Genomic DNA, 23,144 nt, shown 5'->3' on the forward strand with positions numbered 1-23,144 from the left:
CCATCCTAATATAACCTTCTTTAGCAATCTGTGATAGCAGACACAACTAAAAAACTCGGAAAAGTTCAGGAAAAATGTATTTCCTCCTGTTTAGTCGTCTATTGCTTTGGCGAGGCCGTGCAGCGTTTCCACAAGTTTGATTACGTAGAAAACTTAAGTTGATGAGGTCTTATTCCTTGTATTGAGATATATAATTTAAAAATTCCTTGCGATAGGGCGGTCTGGATCGCGCAGCGCAGGCTTATTGGAAATCTGTTGTACAGACCTTTGTTCTGGAACTCAGGAAAGCCCGTAGCATATTTTGCCGTACAAGCTAATTTCAGTTCGAATTATACTTAGATCTAAGCATGGAATTACATCTAAGCATTAAAGCGGTTGCTTACTACACCTTCATGAATGAAATACGGGGAGTTGAGATTGACTCTCAACACCCAATTCGAAAGAGGCGGTCACGTCTTCGTTCCCGCTTATTTTTCCCTGCGAAACGTTTTATTTCCTTTTACTGTGGTCGATGAGTCGGTATAAACACCTCTGCAACATAGAAGCAGTATACTGTAAGCAATGGGAGTGCGCATGCCGGATAATAGTATACATCTGAAGGGACAGGACAATCACCAAACTGACAGGACAATCACCAAACCTGGCGCCATGTTCTATGTCCATTTTATAATGGCCATGTTGCGTCCACCTGGTCCTCTGTCATTGGTCACTTAAATATAACCGTGAGTTCCAAGCGTCTGTGGGAACCGACCCTTTTCGATATGCAGCGATCGTTAGCTGCATATCACAATCAATGGCAGCCAGTGGACGAGACCGGTTGTTGTGATATGCAGCGATGTAGTTCAGCAAGGTTACGTATGTAGTTTGTATTCCTACGTGTTTTGAGTGTAAACCGGATACTCAAGCGATATTTATAAAAGCTGTGAATGCGCTTTTAGTTCTTCACGGCTTGCCTGGCACATATTTTGAAGATGACCCACTTTCGAGCACCGTCTGCACTTGTACCTCTTGTACCAACAGCTGTCTGAACTATGCGCCTTGCCACAGCGGCTACACTTCTGTTTTTGACTTTTTTCCTCGCGTTGAGTCGTTTGTCTTTCGGTCGCACCTCTCGTGCGTTCCCACAGCGTTGAGTGCCTCACTGCGACCTCTTTGTTGCAATAGCGTGGCCTGCTGTGTGGCCAACTCCCTATCCAGCGCAGTTTTGCATCCGCCTTCAAATGTTAAGCCTTCCGTGGTGAACAGAGCTCTTTGAGTTTCCTCATTGCGAATGCCTGCTAGCAGTCTGTCTCGCAAGGCATCCTGCAGAAAGTCTCCGAAATTGCACTTCCGAGCAAGGTGTTTTAACTCCAGAACGAAATCTTCTACGCTCTCTTGCTCCAGTTGAACTCGGCGGTTAAACCTGCACCTTTCAGCAATGACTGAAGTTTGCGGGCTGTAGCGATTCTTCAGCAGAACCTTGATTTCAGCGAAAGTCTTTTCACCGGGAAGCGCTGGAACTACCAGGTTCTTGAGGACTTCATACGCCTCTGCGCCAAGTACTGTTAGAAAAACTGACAGTTTCTTTGCTTCCGAGACCTCATTGGCGCTGACGAAATGTTCAAACCGTTCCAAGTAGGAATCAAAGTTCTGGACCTTCGGGTCGTACGCATCGCTTCTGCCAAGACGCGACATCGCTTCGGTGCACAAACATAACAACGTAAACGTAAACGTAACAACGCTTCGGTGCAGTTACTTATCGTGTCGATGCCTTGCTTGGTGCGTAGGATCCGTTGTCAGCTGCTTGCCCCTGGCCGCCAGCCACTTGCAGTCCGCATTAGTGGCTTCCGATGTGCGTCGTCCTATCTTGCCCAGACACGCTTGGCAGGCCAGTCCAGACGGATCCCATCCTCGTCGCCAGTGAAATAACTACGACCAGCATCGACGAAGGTCAAGCAGGAAAAAAGCGTTTATTGCCAAGAGCATGGTGTTCTTATAGTGCGCCAATAGCGTGCCGTGCGCAGCTTATCAGCAGCACGGGATGACACGTCAGCGGCTCGCTAGGCGCTCACGGTATCACAGGTGATTCTTTCTCTTGTCCTCGCTAGAGAATTCGCCTAATTTGATGTCCTGCAAATTTCAGTCATGAAAACAATTTCTCCTTAAACTCAAATAGTACACCGAAAATGAACTTACTTCGGGCTAGTGTACAATGCTTAACCTCAAAGCAGATTTAAACAGTGCCTGGGGAAACGTTGTTTAAACCGATGATGATCTTGCATTTAGTACGGAATGGAGTACAACGCAGAACCACGCGTTTAGAATTAAGCATGATTCGGATTGTAAAATATTAGCGTCAGGCTGCCAAAGTAACGCGCAGGGACATCCGCTAACTACATCCCACAGAAATGCCAGCGCAGTCGTGGCCCATGTGAGAAGCTGAGTTATAATTCCGATTTAAATCCAATAGCCACCACACCATTGCTAATACCCACAGCTGCATAGGAACTATATGGCACTATAGTGCGCTCAGTGGTTTACTTTTCCACCCAATTCTAATAACAGCAACAGTTATGTTCAGAAGCAAAGTTTTCATAAATGTCTGTGCCTGCGCAGAACCCCTGAAGGATTGGCACAGGCCATTTTTTAGTTAGCGCACACGGATGAATCACTGACTTGCAATGGCAGATACTCAACTGCTACGAAAAAGCCCTTAGTTTATTGCAGGACTTCGTGTGTTCTGTTCAAAGGTAATATTAATTAAATATGAAGAAAAACCTCCAGAGAGTAGGATGAGAGCAGTTATTCAGTCAGGACAGCATGAAGCGTTCAGACACCGTCAGCGCTCGAGTTTTCCAAAACAGCGGGACCAAAGGTAAAGAATGCGGAAAATTAGGTACGTACAGTAAAACATAATTCCAAAATGGCGCTTCTAAACTCCTAATGTGAGTACTTCCATGTGCCCAGCAGTGATTTCCCCAGAAGAAAAAAATATGCGTACCGCGGCTGAATCCCTGAACTTCTGAATCTCGGACATTTCTGACATTAGCTAGACTACCAAAAAAAAACAACAAATACCTATTCATTTCGCTATCAGTCACCATGGCTCATTCCATTTTCCCGTACAATGTACGGAAAACAACGACTAAAACATCCCATACCGCATGCGCTCAATGAACTGGATGAAAAACAAATAAACATTCTGCAAATGTCGCACAAGGGAATTTTTGAAATTTTTGTTTGACCTGTACCGCGGATTTCTTTTTTTCTTTTAATCTTGTTTCAAGTGTCTATTTTGTTCATTGTTCTGCACGTGACAGTTGACAATCGACTGCTCTTTTCAGAGGAATGTTTTATCAATTTTTTAAAACTATGTTCTGCGCAAGTGCTTGCTGCCTGGGTGGCGGGAGCTTTGTCAAGCTGCAACTAAGCAGCTTTTTCTTCCGTCACCTTTTTTGCTCAAGCAAAATAAAGAAATTTCTTCTAAAGAAAGCTTCTAACTTTATTGCCTAATTTGTAAAAGTATGAATTCATAGCGTTGTTATCCGCTCAGGGGCAGCAGAAAAGAAGGAAGAGACAGATTTCCGGGGCGAATTCCTTTTTCTGTATACGAGGGGGTACCCAAAAGAAACCGGACTTATTTTTGTTTGAACTTATTTGTTCACATTTTAAGCACATACCTTCAATCTCCTTCAAAGTATTCCCCACTTGCAATGCTACGCTTGTCCAATCTTTCATTCCATTTTTCAAAACATTGTTTAAATTCATCTTTTGTGATGCTTGACAGTGCCTCCGTCGTTTTTTTCTTCACCTCTGCAACATCAGTGAAACGCTTTCCATTCACCTATTTTTTCATTCTAGGAAACAAAGAAAGTAGCACGGGGCAAGGTCGGGAGAGTATGAAGGTTGAAGAATAGGGGCCATGCCATTTTTGGTCCAAAATTGTCGTAGAGACGGCGTGTGAGCAGGGGCATTGCCATGATGGAAAAACCAGTCACCCGACCGCCACAAATCTGGCCGCTTCCACCGCACACTGTTGCCCAATCTCTTCAAAACATCCAAGTAGAAAGCGTGGCTAACTGTCTGACCCTGCGGAACAAATTCTTATGGATGACCCCTCTCACGTCGAAAAACAAATCAGCATTGTTTTGAGGTTTGGTTTCACCTGACGAGCTTTCTTGAGGCGAGGTGAATTTGAAGATTTCCATTGGCATGATTGTTGCTTTGATTCAGGATTGGATTCAGGATCACTTGAGTTGTCCCCATAGCATCGTCCTTGTACGTCTTAATTAATATTTCAAGAGTTTCCATTCAACTTTTTCCGAGCAAAAATCAGAATTTCACCGGCGCACGCTGTTCACGAAAATCATCCATTGCAAAAACGATATTCACACAAAACAGTCGTCACTCTAAAACTCTGCCTAAACTACTCTGATTTCCTTCAACAACGGCACTCGGCTTACTGATTCTGGAATGTTCGTTCTATGCGCTCCTAGTGGCAAAACGCGGTACCACAGAAGCTTTGCCGACCAAAAAATTTAGTCCGGTTTCTTTTGGGTACCCCCTCGTACATGCAAGCTAAGTCTTCAAGGGCTCTCCAGTAGGGAAAATGAAGCACTTGGATGTGGTGCACATTGAGAGGGAGTGATGGAAATTTACATCAAATTGCGCGAACATGAAGAAAGAATAACTTCCCTTTATACTTTCTGTAACAGAGTGCGGGCATTCTTCTGCATTTTCTTCGACGTAGAAGGCATCTTCAGTTTGAGGTATATCTAGAAAGTTGCGCAGAGCGCAGCGAGATTTCTGGAGAAAAATGACAGGTTTAAGGTTAAAGAAATCTTAGTGGAGGTCTACAAGGAATGACCGTGGTCAGGGCATGTAATTCGAAGACAAGATAGCCTTCACATTGTATGTCCCGCCCTGAGAAGACAAGGTAGATAGATGCCAATAAAAGGCGAGCGTAGGAGGGGCGGAGAAGGTCAGCTGGGAGGATGAGATTAGGTACGTGACGTGGATAAGGTGGCCGCTGCTGACAGGGGACATGGTTAATTGGAGGTTGATGGAAGGCGTCTTTGTCCTACAGACGACGTAAATAGGCTGATCTTGGCTGACGTTGTTAGGCTGATTACCTATCTATGCGGCTATTTCAGAAGAGTATACGTATTAAAAAGAATTAAAGAGCGTCTTGTGTCTAAATCAACACCATAGAAGCGCAACCCAGAGGTGTGAGGGGAAAAAACCCATCTTAAAAAACAACAGCGCTAAATAAGGGACAAGGAAGAGGCAACAGGACGAGCGCAGACTATCGACTAACGTTTTTACTTTAGAAGGCGGGAATATATGGCATTTCAAGGCTTGAAAACAAATATAAAAAGGTCATTGTAATAGGCACAACTCCTGATACGAAGGCCAAAGGAAAGGCACGTGCCACGCTCAGCTGCTAACAAGGGGTGAGAGGGGAGGGCTGTAAGATGATAAACCAGAAAACATAAAAACAGAACCAAAAGGAACAACAAAATGTTTTGTAAACACTAATAACAAAAAAGCTAAGGTACCGCTTAGCACGTACCAACCAACTGGTAATTAATGTTATTTCCTTTGGGAAAAAGAAGGATGCCGTGTTGACGCAGGTTTGGTTCTTCTGGTCAATGATAAATGCTTCCCAGAATTCGTGTGCGCGCTGGTCCAGATATTTCTTTCAGATGCGTTTTCGGTTACGCAATGGAAAAAAATATTCACAGTTGGCACAGTGGACAGCAAGGTTGCAAGCTGTTGTCGATCTAAGTAAATTGCGGTTCTTGAGAAATGTGTCATTGATACACCTTCCGGATTGTTCAACGTAATATTTTCCACAAGACAACAAAATTTATTTATTTATTCTTTTATTTCTGGATACTGCAATCTTGTACACAAAATCATAGCAGGTAGGGAACAATGTGTTAAGATACAAAAATACAGATACATAAGAACAAAACAGAGTTACACATAGAAAATCAGCAAGAAAATACCGGGGCAAAGTGATCAACAACAATCATTTCAAATGCTCTTCAAACAAATGCAATGATCTCTGCCTGACAACATCACCAGTGAGGTTATTCCAATCAGTGCTAATCCTTGGAAAAAAGCATATTTAAAACAATTAACTCGCGAATTTAATGGCGTTATGGAAAGAGAATGACGATTTCTAGTTTGGTACCCCGTGGAATTAGTAAGGATATTAGAGGTGTCAACTTTGAAATTGTTATTAATTGAAAGAAAAATTTTAAGCGACATATGCGATTGATGTTAGGAATAGAGAGTCAGCCGCTTTTTTGAGATCACTGACTGACGCTCACCTGTAAGTGTTATATATAAACCTTACTGCTTTCTTTTGGATTCCTTCAAGTTTATTTATATTTACCTATCTGAACGGGCCCCAGATAATGACTGTACAACGTGCGTTTTGCAGTGCGTAAAATTTTGCCTGTATTTTGTGCCGCACGCTACAACTGGGGACTCATCTGAGTTAACCCGTTTACAAAGAGTCGCAAGCTGGTTGGGTGCCGAGAATTAATGACGGACACCTACCCTTCCTGCTGTTTTATGGAGTCAGTGCTAAAAACATGATGAAATGGATCGACAGCAGCTTGTGATTGTTCGAAGTCTGGGCAACCTTTCCTTGAGTGTTGGTGACAATCTTTAAGCAGTTTTTCACACAGCTTCCGCAGGAGGTTCCCGGGAAATCTTGCGGATGGAAGTTGGCTCAACTGCGAGAGAAGGCTTAAAGGAACCTGCTGCAGGCATTGCCGCCAGAGTGCATTATTCATGGCAGAGATAGCTATGGTTCATTTTATTAACTTTGAGTGCGCATAGTAAAACAGGAGCACTCCTGTCCGCTGCGCTGGTTTTTAAAGAAAAACGCGCACCAACTAGCCCAAATGTCTACTGCTGTGCAAAGAAACACAGGCACTCCCTAAGCCATGCGGTTCATAGTCCGCACCCTACGCTGCGCACCACATGAGTTGTATAGCGTCCATCTCGAGTTTAAACCGGAAAGCATTTAGAATATTCCTCCTATCTTGCTTAGTGTTTAAGTCATTGTAGAAGTAACTGTGAAGCTGTGTTCCCATGTGAGAGAAGCGGTAAATGTCCTGAATTGGAGCGACGTTTACACCACTTCATTCCACGTCGGCCGCGCTCCGGCGTTGGTGGCGGCTGCGACACCGGTTAAGAGAAAGTAAAGCCTTCACATCGTCGGCTGCCACTCGGAATGGACTTGATGTCATACAAAATACTTAGTCGGCTTAGACTGTCGCCACGGCGGCAATCGGTAACTTAGGTAGCGTTCCTTCGATAAAATTTAAGAAGCCTCATTTTATCCTATGCTCTTCTCTGAGTGTCATAAGTAAATGCCACACTTCGGCCAGACTTAACGGAAAGTTTGCGAATCTTCCGTGGATGTCAATGCAATGTCCGCTTCACTAGAGTGCTTAGAATGGGAAAGAATGGCTTTCAGTCTATCATGTGGTGTTACCTATATGATGTATCGAGTGACGTTCCCGCTGAAGGAAAGACAGCGGATTCCAGCCTCCAGCACTTGTAAGCTTCGGCGCCTGAGACGCGAAGCCGTCCGTGGGCGCGTCATGAACGGCCGCTTCGCCACCGGTAGCCACTGATGGGAGACGAGGCTGAAGCCAGACGAGCTGCGCAGCCGCTCCTCCACGGTCTGCTCCACCGGCGGCTGCGGCTGGCACTGGGGTTGCAGCCGAGGCAAGGGGACGAGTAGGCTGCGGCGTGGGCTCCTCGTGGTCGCTGGGTTGCTGCCACGGCTTCTGACTCGGCGTGGACGACGACGGGCTGCAGTTGTTGAGGCGCAATGCATTCATCTCTTAATCACAAGGGAAAACATATACAGGCAGCTCCCGGCTGCTTCCGTCGAGTGAGTGGACGAGCGCACAAAGGAAGAGCAGCATTTATTCTCTCATAAAGCGCATTCTTGATGCTTAATAACTGTGGCCAATGCCACACTTACTCCCATTCATGCATGCTAAGAGGGCAATGGGGCAGTGGCCGTCCTGAGTGTGCGATGTGAGTGTCAAGCCTAGGAGAAAGCAAAGCCCCTTTGCTGCCATTTGAAGGTCTACTCGGGAACCTCATCACCAGTTAACATCAAGCATAAAAGGAACGGTCGTTCAGCCCCCACATGCGCACTCTACACAAAATCTTAACTGTAGCGAGTTTGTGATATCTCTTACAATAATCTTTTTCTAGAACTAACCGAATTCGCATACCTTATTCCTTACACCGCTAGCTGTACTTCTCGTATGCGGGTGTTTCTGCGAGGCAAATGGTGCCGCCGTCGGCACTGGTGCCGTGAATGAGTCTTAAGCCTTTAAAGCACACTGTCAGCTATTTTTGATATACGCAGCGTCCGCCTTGCACACATTAGCACGTGGACGTTAAACACAAGATTTGATAAATCAGATCTTAATACCTTCCCCATTAGTAATGATTTCTAATGAACATATATTGTGACTCGGGGGGGAGGGGCGGGGGAACTGTGTGTATATACCCCTTTCAGTCACGAATTATTGTATTGTTTGGAGAAAAATTCCATACTTACAGGTTTCAATGTTTTCGTTGTCCAGAGGCTAAAGAAGAAGGTTTCATCTCTCTAGCATAATTATTATGCAATTGCGGTCGCGTGCTCATATGGAGACATCGTGACTGAATCCTGCTTTTCTTAAAAAACGTATATAATAATTATACGGAAGCACTTTGCAACAAGGAGGCAAAATATTTATTGTAGTGTGTGCGAATGGTGCATGGAAAGGTTCACTGATTGTGGTAAAGGAAAAAACAGTCCTTCTCAGCTGCAATGCACAGAAAAACATCGCATTTCCTGCAGCGGACCCTCGTTTTTGCGGAACATTTCTCGTATTTGCACCGCTGTGGAAACGGCAACTGAACCTGCTGAGGCCAGTGCTCCTTGCCATCGTACCTAACAGCGTTTGGTGGTGACGGACGAGCATTGTGTGAGCGACGTGGTGGTGGCTCAGCTGAGTCAACAGTCGGCCGCCCTCTCTTCCTTGGTACCCCTTTGTTGCACTGAACTAGACTGAGAACCACATCAGTCTGGAAGGCAAGCATGTCGAGGGCCTTTCTTCTTGGAAGTCCCTGGCTGCTGGCGTCTCGCACATACTCCAGCCATGAGTTGGCCAAAGCCAGTGATGTGAAGTGGCACATTACCCTGACGGGCCATTTTCTCGTTTTGGCTTTCATGGGGTAGAGGGCCATCACAAAGTCCAGCTTGTCAACTCCTCCCATGAATCTATTATACTCCAGAATAGCTTCTGGGCAGGGTATTTCAACCCGCTCTTTCGATGCGTCACTCCACCTGCTGGCGACACCAACGGAACCAAAGCCTACCTGCGTAGGGGCGATGTTTACCACCCCATTGTCAAGCCACCTAACTAAGACAACATCGCCTTCTTCGGTCACTTTCCTGTCCATCGCCCCTCTTCCTTCTTTTTTAAGCTCTTTCTCGCTCTTCGGGTTGCAACCCATCAGCCTGTTACCCCTCATCGTTCCTGTCGCTTGAATGCCGAAAGTTCGCAGTTCACGTAGCAGGTTGACAGATGTAAAATAGTTATCGAAGAAACACTTGAAATTTCTTTTTTTGGCAGTTAGTCACAAAGCCTCAAGACCACAGAGCCACCGAGACCAAGATGCGCATAGCTGGGGTCAATTCCAGTCCCCTTGCCCTGATAAATTTCAAAATCGTGTGCGATGCCATCAGGACTACACCGAACAAAAACTTTAACACCCTCAGGATTTGGCTTAGACTTAATGACCTGCTTTGCTGGGACTTTTCCAGTGAAGGGAATCATTTGTTCGTCGATGCTTGACTGTTCCCTCACATGAAGTTCCAGGCATCGCTCCCTCACAACATCAATTAGAGGTCGCACCTTCCAGAATTTATCAGTGTTGCTAGGGGCTGGACAGCAGGCATCAGTAATATGAACAGCAGTCCGCAGCTTAAAAAATCTGTTCAGGTTCATTGCTTCTGCAACTATGGCAATCCGGGTCCGCTGCTGCCAGTACATCCTAATTCTAGGAAATTTGAGCACAGCCATGTACATCATGATGCCAAAAAATACCTTAATCTCCTCCGGTGTAGTGCCCAGCTCTGAGCCAGTTGTTCGCAAGTAATAAAGGTTTGAGCACTGGGCAATTTTTTCAAACGTGCTGTCAGGGAGGTACTTTATGAAATACTGAAGAGGTTCAGCCGGCGCCTCGTTCTTGCTGGGAACTGGGATGCATGAAATGTCACCTGGATGGAAGGCTTTCTTCACCCAGCTTACAACTTTTTTGCGCTTTTTAGGGTCTTTCCTAGCGGCGTCGCAATCTTCATCTGAGTCGCTGCTCTCCATGGCCGCTGGTGCAGAAGCGTTGCTTTCACCTCCAAAGTCAACGTCCTACGATAAAAAAATAGAACGCAATCATTTAAGGCCCCGCTCTACTATCAACTACAAAATACTTTTGCTATGTATACATACCACATCCACAACATCGTCGCACACTTCGGTCTCGTCGTCCGAGAGGTTAGCGTCAGACTCGTTGCCGTCCGCAATAGCCAAAAACATTTTCTCAGCTGCAGAGATATTTGCCTTGCGGCGAGTCTTTCGATGATTCTCGATGGCTGAGAGGAGATGAATGCAAGCAAAAATCAACATACAGCAAATGGCAAAGCACACTGACCTTCCCCGGCAATGCTAAAACAAGTATGGGTTAGGTCACGGTGTGTCCACTTGTACACGCGGTTCTGATCAGCAGTAAATCTACTAGGTAAAATCATCCGATATGAAATATTGACTGTTTTTCGTTCGAATAGAGCTTTCTGTACATAAAAGAGGTGTTTTTACCCTTAATATATAACGTACGTCACCGTAAAAAAGAACTTCGTACAGCAACTCACCAGAGCTCCCGTAAAACGTTGCGGCGTCCATCTTGAAGCGTTGTTTTGGAGTATCGTTCCGCCGCTTTACATCAGATGGCGCTACGTGTCACTTAGCCATATGTCTCGAATATTAGTCGCAGCAAGCTGCAGCGCGAATCATACGCATTTTGATGAGAAAAAGGAAGAATAAAGTCGCGTCTCCATATGGAGAAACCGTGACTGAAAGGGGTATGAGAAGGTGGAAGGGCGAATATACGACTATTAACCAGTTTTGAACGACTACTCGTATTGTGGCAACAGGTACATGAAGAGTGGGAATGAGAAAATTGCTCATGCTTCCAGATTCGAAAACCTTGCGCTGGTAAAATAACTTTTTATTTTAGCGAACTTGCGTCGCTGCATATTTCCAGACCTTTGTAACTCTTCAAGAGAGTGTAAGAAAACGCATCTCGTCGCAGAATTCCCAACTTTGTGTCGTAGAGTAGTGTGCGTGCCAAAAGCTCCCACGAGTACCTCCGGCGAAGTAAAATAATCTGTGACTGCATTCGGCAAGTTCATTCCATTGCAGTATATACGAGAGTAGTGCCATTTTAAAAGAATGCAAGCCTCGCTTTAGATTTCGTTTAACAGTACCTTTTGCTGGGCTAGTTAGTGTGACATTGTGTTCAGGAAAGTAAAAACAGCGCTAAATTCTACACAAACCCCACAGAAAGACGGACAGGACGGGCGCTGACGTCTTCACTTAAGCAAACCAAGTTTAATCAATCATGCAACAATCGCACCTGCCTCCATATTTCCGCCCTTGAATCTTTGCTCACTGGTCTTGCGTGTCCTAAAGAAGGTTTGACAAATCCAAAAGGGGCACTCACTTCCGCTGGTACAAGTCCTTTCTTGAGACTAAATGCGACGAATCTTGCTCTGCAGGTGGGAAAAGGCGATGGCGCTCACGATCTTCAAAGGGTCGGGCTTAACAGATGGTGCACAAAAGAAAGGGTCCACTGTAAAAGAAAGTTTGTTGAACAGTACCTTTTGCTGGGCTAGTTAGTGTGACATTGTGTTCAGGAAAGGGTGTTCAAGGAAATGAGCACCATCGCCTTTTCCACCTGCAGAGCAAGGTTCATCGCACTTAGTCTCAAGAAAGGACTTGTACCAGCGGAAGTGAGTGCCCTCTTTGTATTTGTTATACCTTCTTTAGGACACGCAAGACGACTGAGCAAATATTTAAGGGCAGAAATATGGAGGCAGGAGCAATTGTTGCATGATTGGTTAAACTTGGTTTGCTTAAGTGAAGACGTCAGCGCCCGTCCTGTCCGTCTTTAACTGGTACCTCAAAGTAACTGGCACCCCGTTTCTTGTGCCCTATTGCAATATAATCTATCGTCTAGTACGACTGATGCCATAAGCCAATGTTCATAAATGGTGGCAGATTATTCTAGCGCAACGCCTGCACCGTCCTTTAACTGGTGTGCAGTAGCTTGATACTCACCTGCTGCTCTTCCCCTCTGCAGTACTTCCAAGGCTCTCTCTTCTTCCTCCTACGTTGCCACCGCAATTTTCAATTATCGTCCGAGCTATACCTCAGCCCTTAGCATCCTGGTAATGCCGGCTACTAAATAAATCCTTACGTAATTCGGCTTCTGTTTAACTATATCACCTAATTCGCTGATAGCACTGTCTCCTCGTCTCTTCTTAGCAGTACGGTTTTTTTATTCGTGTTGACAAACATTAGGTTGCATTCAGCCTTCGCGTATGCTTTAAAGCTTGATCAGACCTTTTCATGGTGTACTTCTTCATGCAGCTTGCCTTGCACGCATTGGTCAACCTTTAAAGTTCAGCTATTTCCGTCATATCTTCGGAGTCCGGAAGTTTTGTTCATTGCCGACCATCTCGCAAAATATTTTTGAGCACTATTTAAAAAAAAATTGGCAGTGGTTTAGCTCTGGTTATAACTTTAGGATTGCAAAAGTAATGAGGAGAGAGAGAGGCGATGGAGAGCACGCCGCAGCGGCGGCGGCCCCGGCACTCTAGTTACGCGCCGCTACTGCACATGCGCAACTGGCGAGCGCGGCGGCGGCACCTCTGAGTCACCCGCGCAGCGACGGTGGCGGCGCGCCGTATGACGTCACTGCTCCTCGTGCATGCGCAGTATGGCCTTTCGTGAGCTCCGAAATGGCTCGGCGACTCGCGTAGTGTTGATTTCGCAACAAAAGGAAACTATCAAATCTACGCATCTGGCCACTACACGCATGGACGGACGCAACTTCGAGGCCAAAAGACGACTAGACGAACCACTGCGCAGTGAGGAAAGGTAAATTTCAGGGAAGACGATATGATACTGGAAGTAAGTGGCGTCAATTTACTTTTATTCATTCATTATTTATTTATTTCATGACATCGTAAATCCCTTCGGGGATTTTTACATTAAATATAGGTTTATCTACACGAAGTGGGCTTGCAGTTCTGGGTTTAAAACACGAAGTTATGCAGGCGCTCAGAGTTGAATGTGTAGCATGCATTCAAATAAATAAAATGATAACGCGGAATTAGTGTCAAGTTTCAGATAATATATGACTCAAGAAAAATTCCAAATACTTAAAACGAGCAGGAAAGTTTTTAAAACGTGAAAAATCTACATCACGCTTTGTTGACAAAACAATTTTGCGAGCATTTCTCGATAGTAGGCTTTGCAACCATCGAAAGGTCTAAAGCGTTCCACTTTCACACAGCTCCCGGAAAACGGGAAGAACTGAACGTAATATTTGCACGCAACCATCCCTCCAGTGCGAGCTCATGCTTATGACGAGTTGCTCCGGAAAGGCCGAAAATAACGTACATACTTAACAATCCTGGACAAAGGCATTTTTCAGCAGAAAAGATCTTATGAGTACAGCTTTTTCACATATCCTGTAGTTTCATCATAACAATGAATATATCCCCAAATCTCTCGTCTACAGGCTCGCATTCTTTTTTTCCTGTTAACGCGGTTTGCTATCGTCAAAAGCTATTGATCAAAAGTTATTGATCAATTCGCTCACGCCCTACCATAAGCTTCCCGTCCCGGTTAGCTCAATTGGTAGAGCGACTGCTCCGGTGAAGCGGTCGTCCCGGGTTCGAACCCCGGACCAGGACGAATTTTTCTTTAACTACGAAGTTGCTGAGAAAGCTGTATAGCTTTCCTTTGTAGCCGTATGGCTGCGCTCGGGTGGATGCGAATGAGTAATCACTCCCTTATTACGTTCGTCATTGATTTAATACTCCAGTCTTAACTGCTCGATGCGAGCGAGAGAAACACTAACGAAGAAAGATTTTGCTGCATAACCGATGGATGGATCATTACTTTCAATATTTCTATGCCACTACTGTACATTTTTCCAATATTCGAAATTTTTGACCAAGAATTTGTGGCATGTGTGGCGGAGTCTACTTTTTTTTTCGAGAAGTCTGCCGTGAGGCATAAGTTGAGAAAGGGGGAGTGGAATGTAGAATATAGAAAGTTTAAAGAAGGGGCGGAGACCAGTTTCTGCGAGGCAGTCGCATAGGCTGCTGATGAACTGATTGTTCATAGTCCACTTCACGTACTCCCCTTCGCGGTTCTACCGCAGTCCGACCTCCCTGAGGAGCAGTTTTCTAATAGAGGCCGTCGCTTGGCATCTCCACAACAGGTGCCGCACATCACAAATGTCCGGTGCAGCGCCGCAGTAAGGGCGCCTGTCAGTTGTTGGCAGATCTTTATCACGCCACCGGTGACGGACAGTTGGGGTCAGAGCCGCCCCTGCCCGAATCCGGCGCACTGATACCTCCTCCTGCCGTGAAAGACTACGGGGAAGAGGGTACGAACACGGAGGTATTAGAGCGCGTGTACTCTGGCGAAGAGCTTGTGAATCAGAGACATGGTACAGAAACGGATCTGGGGGAAGAGGGGAAGGTGGTGGGTAGTTTTACATGTCAGTGCGAGTCATAGCATCCGCTTGAATGTTATGTGGATCGTGAGCATAGCCGCGAATCCACTGCATGCGTACAGGACGTGGGTACTTTGCGCAGAGCAAATGAATTGATAGTGTACTATGCAATGTGCGTCGAAATACCTTAAGCTGTTTAAGGGAGGCGAGGCAGTCGGTGTAAAGATGAACTGCTTGAATGTGGAAACGAGCGGAAGGAAAGCAATGGCATTGTAAATGGCTTGAAGTTCCAATGCCAGGGGGATGCATGTATCCGCGGTGCGCGTATGTCACGCGGGAAGAGTCTACTTTAACTTGTCATGCGCGAAAAGAGGCTGTAACTTCATATGGTGAAGCGACGCACGAAAAAAAAAGAGCAATGTAATCGGCGAGATGGTGCATTATCTGTTTGTTTAAGATAAAACCGCGCAGCTTTTTGCGGGACATTCCCAGCCACAGCCATTTATCCTCTGTAAACGGGAACCAGGCGATGCTCGCGTCTCCTAAAAAAGGACATTATGATAATTACAGAAACGAAAAGCTTGGCTTCCTTGGTAGAATACTCCAGGGCTGCGATCAGGAGCTACAGTTTTCAAATCTCTTTATTTGCCACGAGAGCAGTCCATCCTTTGTTTGCTGAGCCAGTGACGCCTATGTATTTATGCTTGCTAACAATCCTAAGGGTGATGCCGTCGTCGCCGTACAGGAAACTCATTTTACGTTTCTTTTTTGGTTTACCTTAATTGAAGCTGTTTGGTCCCAGCTGACAATTACCGCTCCGTGCACCGTTAAGCTAACGGACCAACATACTTGTTTATACATATTTTATCTTGTCTCCTTTTGACTTTTCGGTACAGCACGCAGTCAGGTGCGAAGTGCCCAATTTTGGCTTCTACTTGGTTTGATAAGTCGCTCACAACCAGAATACGGAATACGGAATAAAACAACCTGCGGTACACCATACAAGACAGAGGCTATAGCAGTAGGTTCGTTGCCGAATTCTGCAGTCTGGCGACGGCCACGTAAATAATACGCGATGCACTGACAAAATTGGGCCATCCTAATAGTAAATTTCACAGGTTCCCTATCTTCCTTGCACCAGAGGTGCCCCGCCAGAGACGGTTTGTTCACTTGAAGACTTAAGCGTTCCTTCGCACCGGGGGTGCCCCGTCAGAGACGGTCTTGTGATCAGTGTAGATGCAGGGGTAAGACGAATACTTGAAATTTATGTACAGCTATTTACATTAAATGTACAAGTTTAGGCACTCGAGACGGCAAAGAGATACACAACAACAAAAAGTGGATCTGGCTAATACTATAGGAGGCACCTACTCGGCATAGCCGAAGATGCATAGCATCTCACCTTAGCGCAGAACCCCTTTATCTGGCGCCGGAGCCCGGCTTTAAAGCCCCTAAAGGCCCGGCCCACATTTGGTGGCTTCCAATCATGTTACAATGTTCACATTATTGGTTTATCGAGAGCCTGGCCAGCCCTCCAACTACTGTAGGGCAAAACGCCCTTTCCAAAAACACAAATGCACGGTCGTGCCAGCACGTGCGGAGTAGAACATTCTCTCCACCACGAAATCAAAGTAAAAACAAACGCAAATACGCATTCGTGCCAGCACGTGCGCGAATCGGTACCGCGGGGCGGGTGGACACCCGTACTTCCCGGCGCGTTCGCAGCGGCCGCGTTCCAAGAAAGGAGACGCTTCGCTTTGAGCGCCCCCAGCCGCGTTCCGATGACCCCGCGTACACTACCGATCCCTGACACGCCCTTCCCAAGATTCTACAAAGGGCGCAAATGCCACTTTTATAATTACAACAAATAAGGGATCGGTGTCGGTCACGAAACCACCCTGTAGGTGACATACCGCAGCTACACAAGCACTGGCATCAGCAAAACCAAAACAAAAAATGTACACGGGCACCAACACAACATTACGCAAAATGCTTAGGGGCACCAAGAAAGCATAAGCAAAATGCACCCTCTAATACACACAGTGGCATGCCTGCCGTGCGCCGTAACACGGCGTCCAAGTTGGTGGGTTGCACCCAATTCACCACCTCCAAGTCCACACTCGTCCTCGCGAATGGGCACACATGCACACAAACACTCGCAACCGAAGCGTTCATTGGCACTCATATTGGGTCCGTAAGCGGCCACGTGAGCCTCCTTAGTCGCACCGCGCGTCCCTGTGTGCGTTCGAGCCAACATGTGTCACGATCGACACGATTAACGCCTAATGGCCGCTACGCTCATTAGACTGGTGCCACAGCGGGGCAAGAACTCAACAGCTGGTGCCCTCCAGGATCAAACACGTCCCGGTTCTCGATGGGTCCAAACCCCTGGTCACAAAACGCACCTAAGGGCACGCTCTCTCCGGCGCGCCGGTACGAACCGCGTGCTGCACAAGGAGCATAGCCCCTGGCCCGTCCAGATATATCAGTACTGTCATTCTTGCTGCACTTGATTTGGCGACCTGTAGTACGGAGCGTACTGTTCCTCGCACCGACTTTCAATTTGAAAGCCTCGCCCTTGCCTCCTGGTACTTTGCCTCGCTTCGAGCCATTTGCCTCGTTCCTGCAGGGGCAAGCATTGAAATTGCCGCTCCCCACTTTATAGGAGCTTGCCGGCTTCACGGCATCATCTGACTCTGAGACTGTATGAGGTGACTCGTAGTCACTTGATCCGAATTTGCCTTGAGTCAAGTCGTCACGCATTTCCGTCTCCTCGAAGGACCTGGTCGGACGCCCATCGGGTGCGTTCGACAAAAGCGCGGCGCTCCGCCCGGTAGGCGCCACAGGGCCACCTTCGTTCTCTGGCTCGGATGGAACGCTCCTGCCATCACTAACGCTACGAGGCACTTCCTGCCACCTGCCCGAGACCGTCTGCCATTGCGGCAACGTTAGACTTCCTCCTGACACTAGCTCCGTGTCGGAGGGCACACACTCATTCATAGAGCCTGCAGGAATTATATCGCTGCCCTGATTGCTATCGGACAGCTTGGTCTCGATATGCCCTAGATCATGAGATTTGGGCTGCTCCTGTACTTTGCTAGCCGCCCGCGGTGGCGGAAAAGCTGTGATATTTCCGCGTCTTTCAGGAATCCTGTTTTCAATTCCTGAACCTTTTGCGGCCGTTCCCAACAAGGATGCGTTCCCACATATCGAATGATTGCTTTCAGCGTCCTCACTGCTGTTTCCCTGACCTGTGCATGACAAGCATAATCCTTTGTCTTCCAGCACAGTCGTCCTCACCTCTCGCGACTCGGAGCAGTTCTCGCTGGCTGATTCACTGGCCCTTCTACTCTCCTTGATCTTAGAGATCTCGAGCTCTACCTGCTGGCGTCTTGCTTCTATTACCTTCAAGACATACTTAACATCCTGAGGTTCTTCCTCGCGAAGCGGCGCCTTTCCGCCATTTACTTTCGCAAGTTGAGCCTGAAGGTCCGCTAAGTGCGCCTTCGCTAACTCAACCTGGTACCTCACATCGAATGAGGGCCGACATGGATAACTCTCCATACCGCCGTCTGTACCCCTCAACTGTCCTGCCGGCTCGAACACATGCACAGGGACGCGAACAATACGACGAAGGAAACTCACAGTTTCGATGCGTCGATCCGCATTTCCAGCTCCTTGGCGTCGGAGTCCAACGCAACTTCGCAGCTGTCGCACGCCGCTGGTCCTGTGCACGTTGTCGTCAATTGCTGCGACCCGCCGCTGACCGTAAAGGTCTCGACGCGCTGATTTCCTTGACCGGATGCAGTCCCGCGTCGCTGGACTACTGCCGTGGTCCTTGCCACCTTGCCGACGTCTCCCCGCAGGTCTTTTCTCGAACGCTGCTGTTGCCTGATCGTCGCCTTTCTCCCTGCCTTCAGTCTTTTTCCTGCACCGTCTTCCGATGACCACAGGATCCTCGTCGACTGCGCCAGTAAAGTTCACAGGTTCTCTTCTTTCCTTGCACCAGGGGTGCCCTGCCAGAGACGGTTTGTTCACTTGAAGACTTAAGCGTTCCTTCGCACCAGGGGTGCCCCGTCAGAGACGGTCTTGTGATCAGTTGTGATGCAGGGGTAATGCGAATACTTGAAATTTATGTACAGCTCTTTACATTGCATATACAAGTTTACGCACTAGAGACATTAAGCAGCAAAAAGATACAACACAACAAAAAGGCGGAAGTGGCTAACACTAGAGGAGGCCCCTACTCGGCATAGCCGAAGATGCATAGCATCTCACCTTAGCGCAGAACCCCTTTATCTGGCGCCGGAGCCCGGTTTTTATAGCCCCTAAAGGCCCGGCCCACATTTGGTGGCTTCTAATCATGTTACAATGTTCACATGATTGGTTTATCGAGAGCCTGGCCAGCCCTCCAACTACTGTAGGGCAAAACGCCCTTTCCACCAAAACAAATGCACGGTCGTGCCAGCACGAGTAGAGTAGAACATTCTCTCCACCAGAAAATCAAAATAAAAATAAACACAAATACGTATTCGTGCCAGCACGTGCGCGAATCGGTACCGCGGGGCGGGGGGACACCCGTACTTCCCGGCGCGTTCGCGAGCGGCCGCGTTCCAAGAAAGGAGACGCTTCGCTTTGAGCGCCCCCAGCCGCGTTCCGATGACCCCGCGTACACTACCGATCCCTTACACTAATATAACCTTCTCTAGCAATTTCTGATGACAGACACAATTGAAAACCTCTGACAAGTTCAGGAAAAACGCATTTCCTCCTGTTTAGTCATCTATTGCATTGAAGAGGTCGTGCAGCCTTTCCACAAGTTGGATTACGGAGAAAAATTAAGTTGATGAGGTCTTGTCCCTTGTATTGAGATATATAACTTAAAAATTCCTTGGGATAGGGCGGTCTGGCTCGCGCAGCGCAGGCTGACTGGAAATCTGTAGTAGAGACCTTTGTTCTGCAATTCACGAAAGCCCGTGGCATATTTTGCCGCACAAGGTAATTTCAGTTCGAATCATATTTAGATCTAAGCATGGAATTACATCTAAGCAATTAAGCGGTTGCTTACTATACCTTCATGAATGAAAAGACGGAGAGTTGAGATTGGCTGTCAACACCCAATTCGAAAGAGGCGGCCACGTCTTCGTTACCGCATATTTTTCCCTGCGAAACGTTTTATCTCCTTGAACTGTGGTCGATGAGTCGGTATAAACAGCTCTGCAAAATAGAAGCAGTATACTGTAAGCAATGGGAGTGCGCATGCCGGATAATAGTATGTGATGGACTGAAAATTAAAAAGACTTGTAGTTGAAGGCAGTTTTAGCCACTTGGGAGCGACTGCACAAACGCCTTTTCGGGAAGAGCGATGAATAGTTCTCAAAACGGCATCCTGTCGTCGTCATGTTTAGATGTTTATTTGTCCATGTGAAACAGTGGAAGAGCACCAGGATGAGGAAATAACCGATGAGACAGAGTGCTGACTTACAACTGAGAGATTTATACAGAATGCCATTCGACGGCAGCTGTGGCCTAGTGGTCTGAGCATCCGCCTCGTGTGCGGGAGGTGCGCGGTTCGATCCGCAGTGCCACAGGGTGCCCACTGATGATACAAAGGGTACAAGTATTGCGGAAGCGTAGCTTGTTGTGCCAGTTGGTGCATGGCAAGTAGAAAACCAGCGGCAAGGCCGCATTCACAAGGAGAAGTACACAGGACAAAGCCGGAAACAGAACTGAAAATTCTTTACTTGCCGAATCGCCAGCATCAGAACAGGGCGCACATGCGCGAGACCAACCACAAACGTTAACAAAACAACAAACACAAAATTGATTAAGCGACCGAAGATTGCATGTGCCAACCTATGTCCCATTTATCACACTGTACTCTTTTGCCGTGAGCCTAACAGAGCGGTCGCTGACGCATTCAGTTCCTAACTGCTTGATTTTGAAGGCTTCTAAGTCGTTAACGCATTGACCTGTTTGACCTATGTAGGCCTTGCCACAGGACAGTGGAAGCGAGTAAACAACATCGGTTGTGCACTTGGTGAACATGCTCTGGTTCTTGACATTATATATCTTTTTTGTCTTATTTTAGAGATACGTGAACAAAGCGACGACAGTTTGGTGGTGTATAAAAGACAACCATAACACCGTATTTCATGGCTACCTTTTAAACTTTATGTCAGAATTTATGCAGGTATGACATTACAGCCGGTCTGCATTCTTCCCTAGGCATTTCATCTTTTTGCACTGTGACTTACACTTACTGGTCTAGGTCTCAGCAATAGAAACGAGGACGTCCTCAGGGTAGCCCGCTGACCTCAAGAGGTCAAGCTGCCCTAAGAAGCTCTTCTGGATATTGTGTGAACAATACCTGCGCAGACCATTACCGAGGCAAAGGTAGGCAATGCCTCTCTTCACAAGTTTAGAATGCGAGGAGGAGTAGGCCAGTAGGCTTTTCTTAGTACGTGGAGAGTAGCGCCAGCAAAAGTGCGTCAGCGACAGCTCTGTCAGGCTCACGGCAAAAAGGTACAGTTTCATGAATAGGACATAGGTTTCCACATGCAATCTTCGGTAGCTTAATCAATTTTGTGTTTGTTGTTTTGTTAACGTTTCTGGTTGCTGTCGCGCATTTGCGCCCTGTTCTGATGTTGCCGATTCACAAGTAAAGAATTTTCAGTTGTGTTTCCAGCGTTCTCCTGTGTACTTCTCCACCTTGTGAACGCGTCTTTGCCCTTAGTTTTCTACTTATAATGGCCGCAAGCTTTCCCCTGGTATGGTGCTCGTCTTATCTGGGCTGAAATGCTTTGGAAATCTGTCTTCGACCCCACCTTGAGTAGAAGAAAAATACATTGTGCCATGGCACTCTTTGGCCCCAGATGCCCTTGCGCCATAAAAATCCATCGTAATCATCATCAGGATGCAATTGCTTAAGTGTACGCGGGCATCACCGAAGAGCCCAAAAAAAAACAAGAACTGCACGCGTTCAAGAAGGCAACGGTTATTGATTATGCACGGAGAAACATAATCAAAATATTATCCTAAAGAAACCAAATACTCGTGTTCTTGTTTTGAGATAGCAATTGAAAGGGCTAGCTAACACACCTAGTGCCAAGATTCGTAATCTCAGAGTCGTCTATGCCACAAAAAAAGGTTCAAAAGATGGAGGCCCGTGTACTGTGCAACGTCAGTACACGTCAAAGAACTCCAGTGTGTCGAAAATTCCAGAGCCCTTCACTACGGCGTCTGCCATTGTCTGAGTCGCTTTGCGACCTCAAAGCCCCATATAAACCAATTTCTACCTTTGACCTTACTTTCTCTTTCTTCCATTTTTTTCCGGTTCCTTGTCCCAACATACGCTATGGTATTTTCGAGAAGGACATGCAAGAGGAAGAAGAATGTGCAGGTGTAGGCGACGAAAGAAAAAGAGGACCACAGACTGCCACGCGCCGGCTGCGATGGCAGAGCAGCTTCGTTCTGATCCTGCACGAAGCTACGTTGGTACGACCCCCGCGCCTGAGATTTCCCAAGCTAACAGCCCATGCGGTGATGCGAAGGGCACTGCCGGCGAAGTTTCGTCCGGTGCGTGCCTAGCTCCAAGCTCGATGTCGCGAGGCTCGGCCACCCCATCGGGGCCAGCACATCCGGACCCCCCAAGTGAACTTCTGACCCCTTCGACCGAGGAAAACCGGAAGCGGCGCCTGGAGGAGCTTCCAAACGATGCTGCACTGGCTGTAACGAAGCGAAGTAGGCGTTCTCAAGGTGAGGGCGCCATACCTGTCGTACCAGTAAGGAGCTTATTCCATGGGCCATCCTTCAGCACCATGAGCCAAGGGGACGTAGAGTTGGACCGTGCGGTGGTGCAGGGACCCAAGGGGTGTCTAAACATACTTGCCATAATAAAGTTTTTCTCTCTCTCTCTCTCTCAGGTGCTCAGGCACTTGCCAGCTCCTCCGTGTTCGCCGGGATTTCCAAGACTCCTGCTGCCAACACAGGAGGTGTTTTGCCTGCGTCGAGCACTAAGCCTTCCACTGCACCTAAAGCTGGCCTGGAGACAGTGGGTTCAACCACTCGCGGAATTTCAGCTCAGCCTTCACCAACTCTGCGCATGCATCGTCCAGAAGAAAGTCCACGGCTCGAAAATACGAGAGGTGCGTCTCAAAATATCTCGCATTCTGTGCATGCCGCAAAGCAAGCTACTCTGTCTGATTCTAACTCCCACATTCTTCGCTTTGCAACAGGGCAGTCTGATGTCAAGGGAACTCAAACAGGCGTCGACAGCTGGGCAGGAGGCGATGCGAGTCGTTCCGCCACAAATGAAAAGCATT

The 23,144-nt window shown here is 47.2% G+C and overlaps 1 protein-coding gene across 1 annotated transcript; it reads right to left on the reverse strand.

The window, feature by feature from the left end:
* Window positions 1-1,050: 1,050 nt before the first annotated feature.
* On the reverse strand, window positions 1,051-1,674 carry LOC149357896 (uncharacterized). Its single transcript, XM_089576683.1, has one exon. It carries the CDS (start codon window positions 1,672-1,674, stop codon window positions 1,051-1,053), a length of 624 nt encoding a protein of 207 aa, XP_089432809.1.
* Window positions 1,675-23,144: the final 21,470 nt, after the last annotated feature.

Source organism: Amblyomma mixtum, chromosome 3 (genome assembly GCF_055824585.1).
Source record: "Amblyomma mixtum isolate Tamu chromosome 3, ASM5582458v1, whole genome shotgun sequence".
NCBI classification, from domain to species: Eukaryota; Metazoa; Arthropoda; class Arachnida; order Ixodida; family Ixodidae; genus Amblyomma; species Amblyomma mixtum.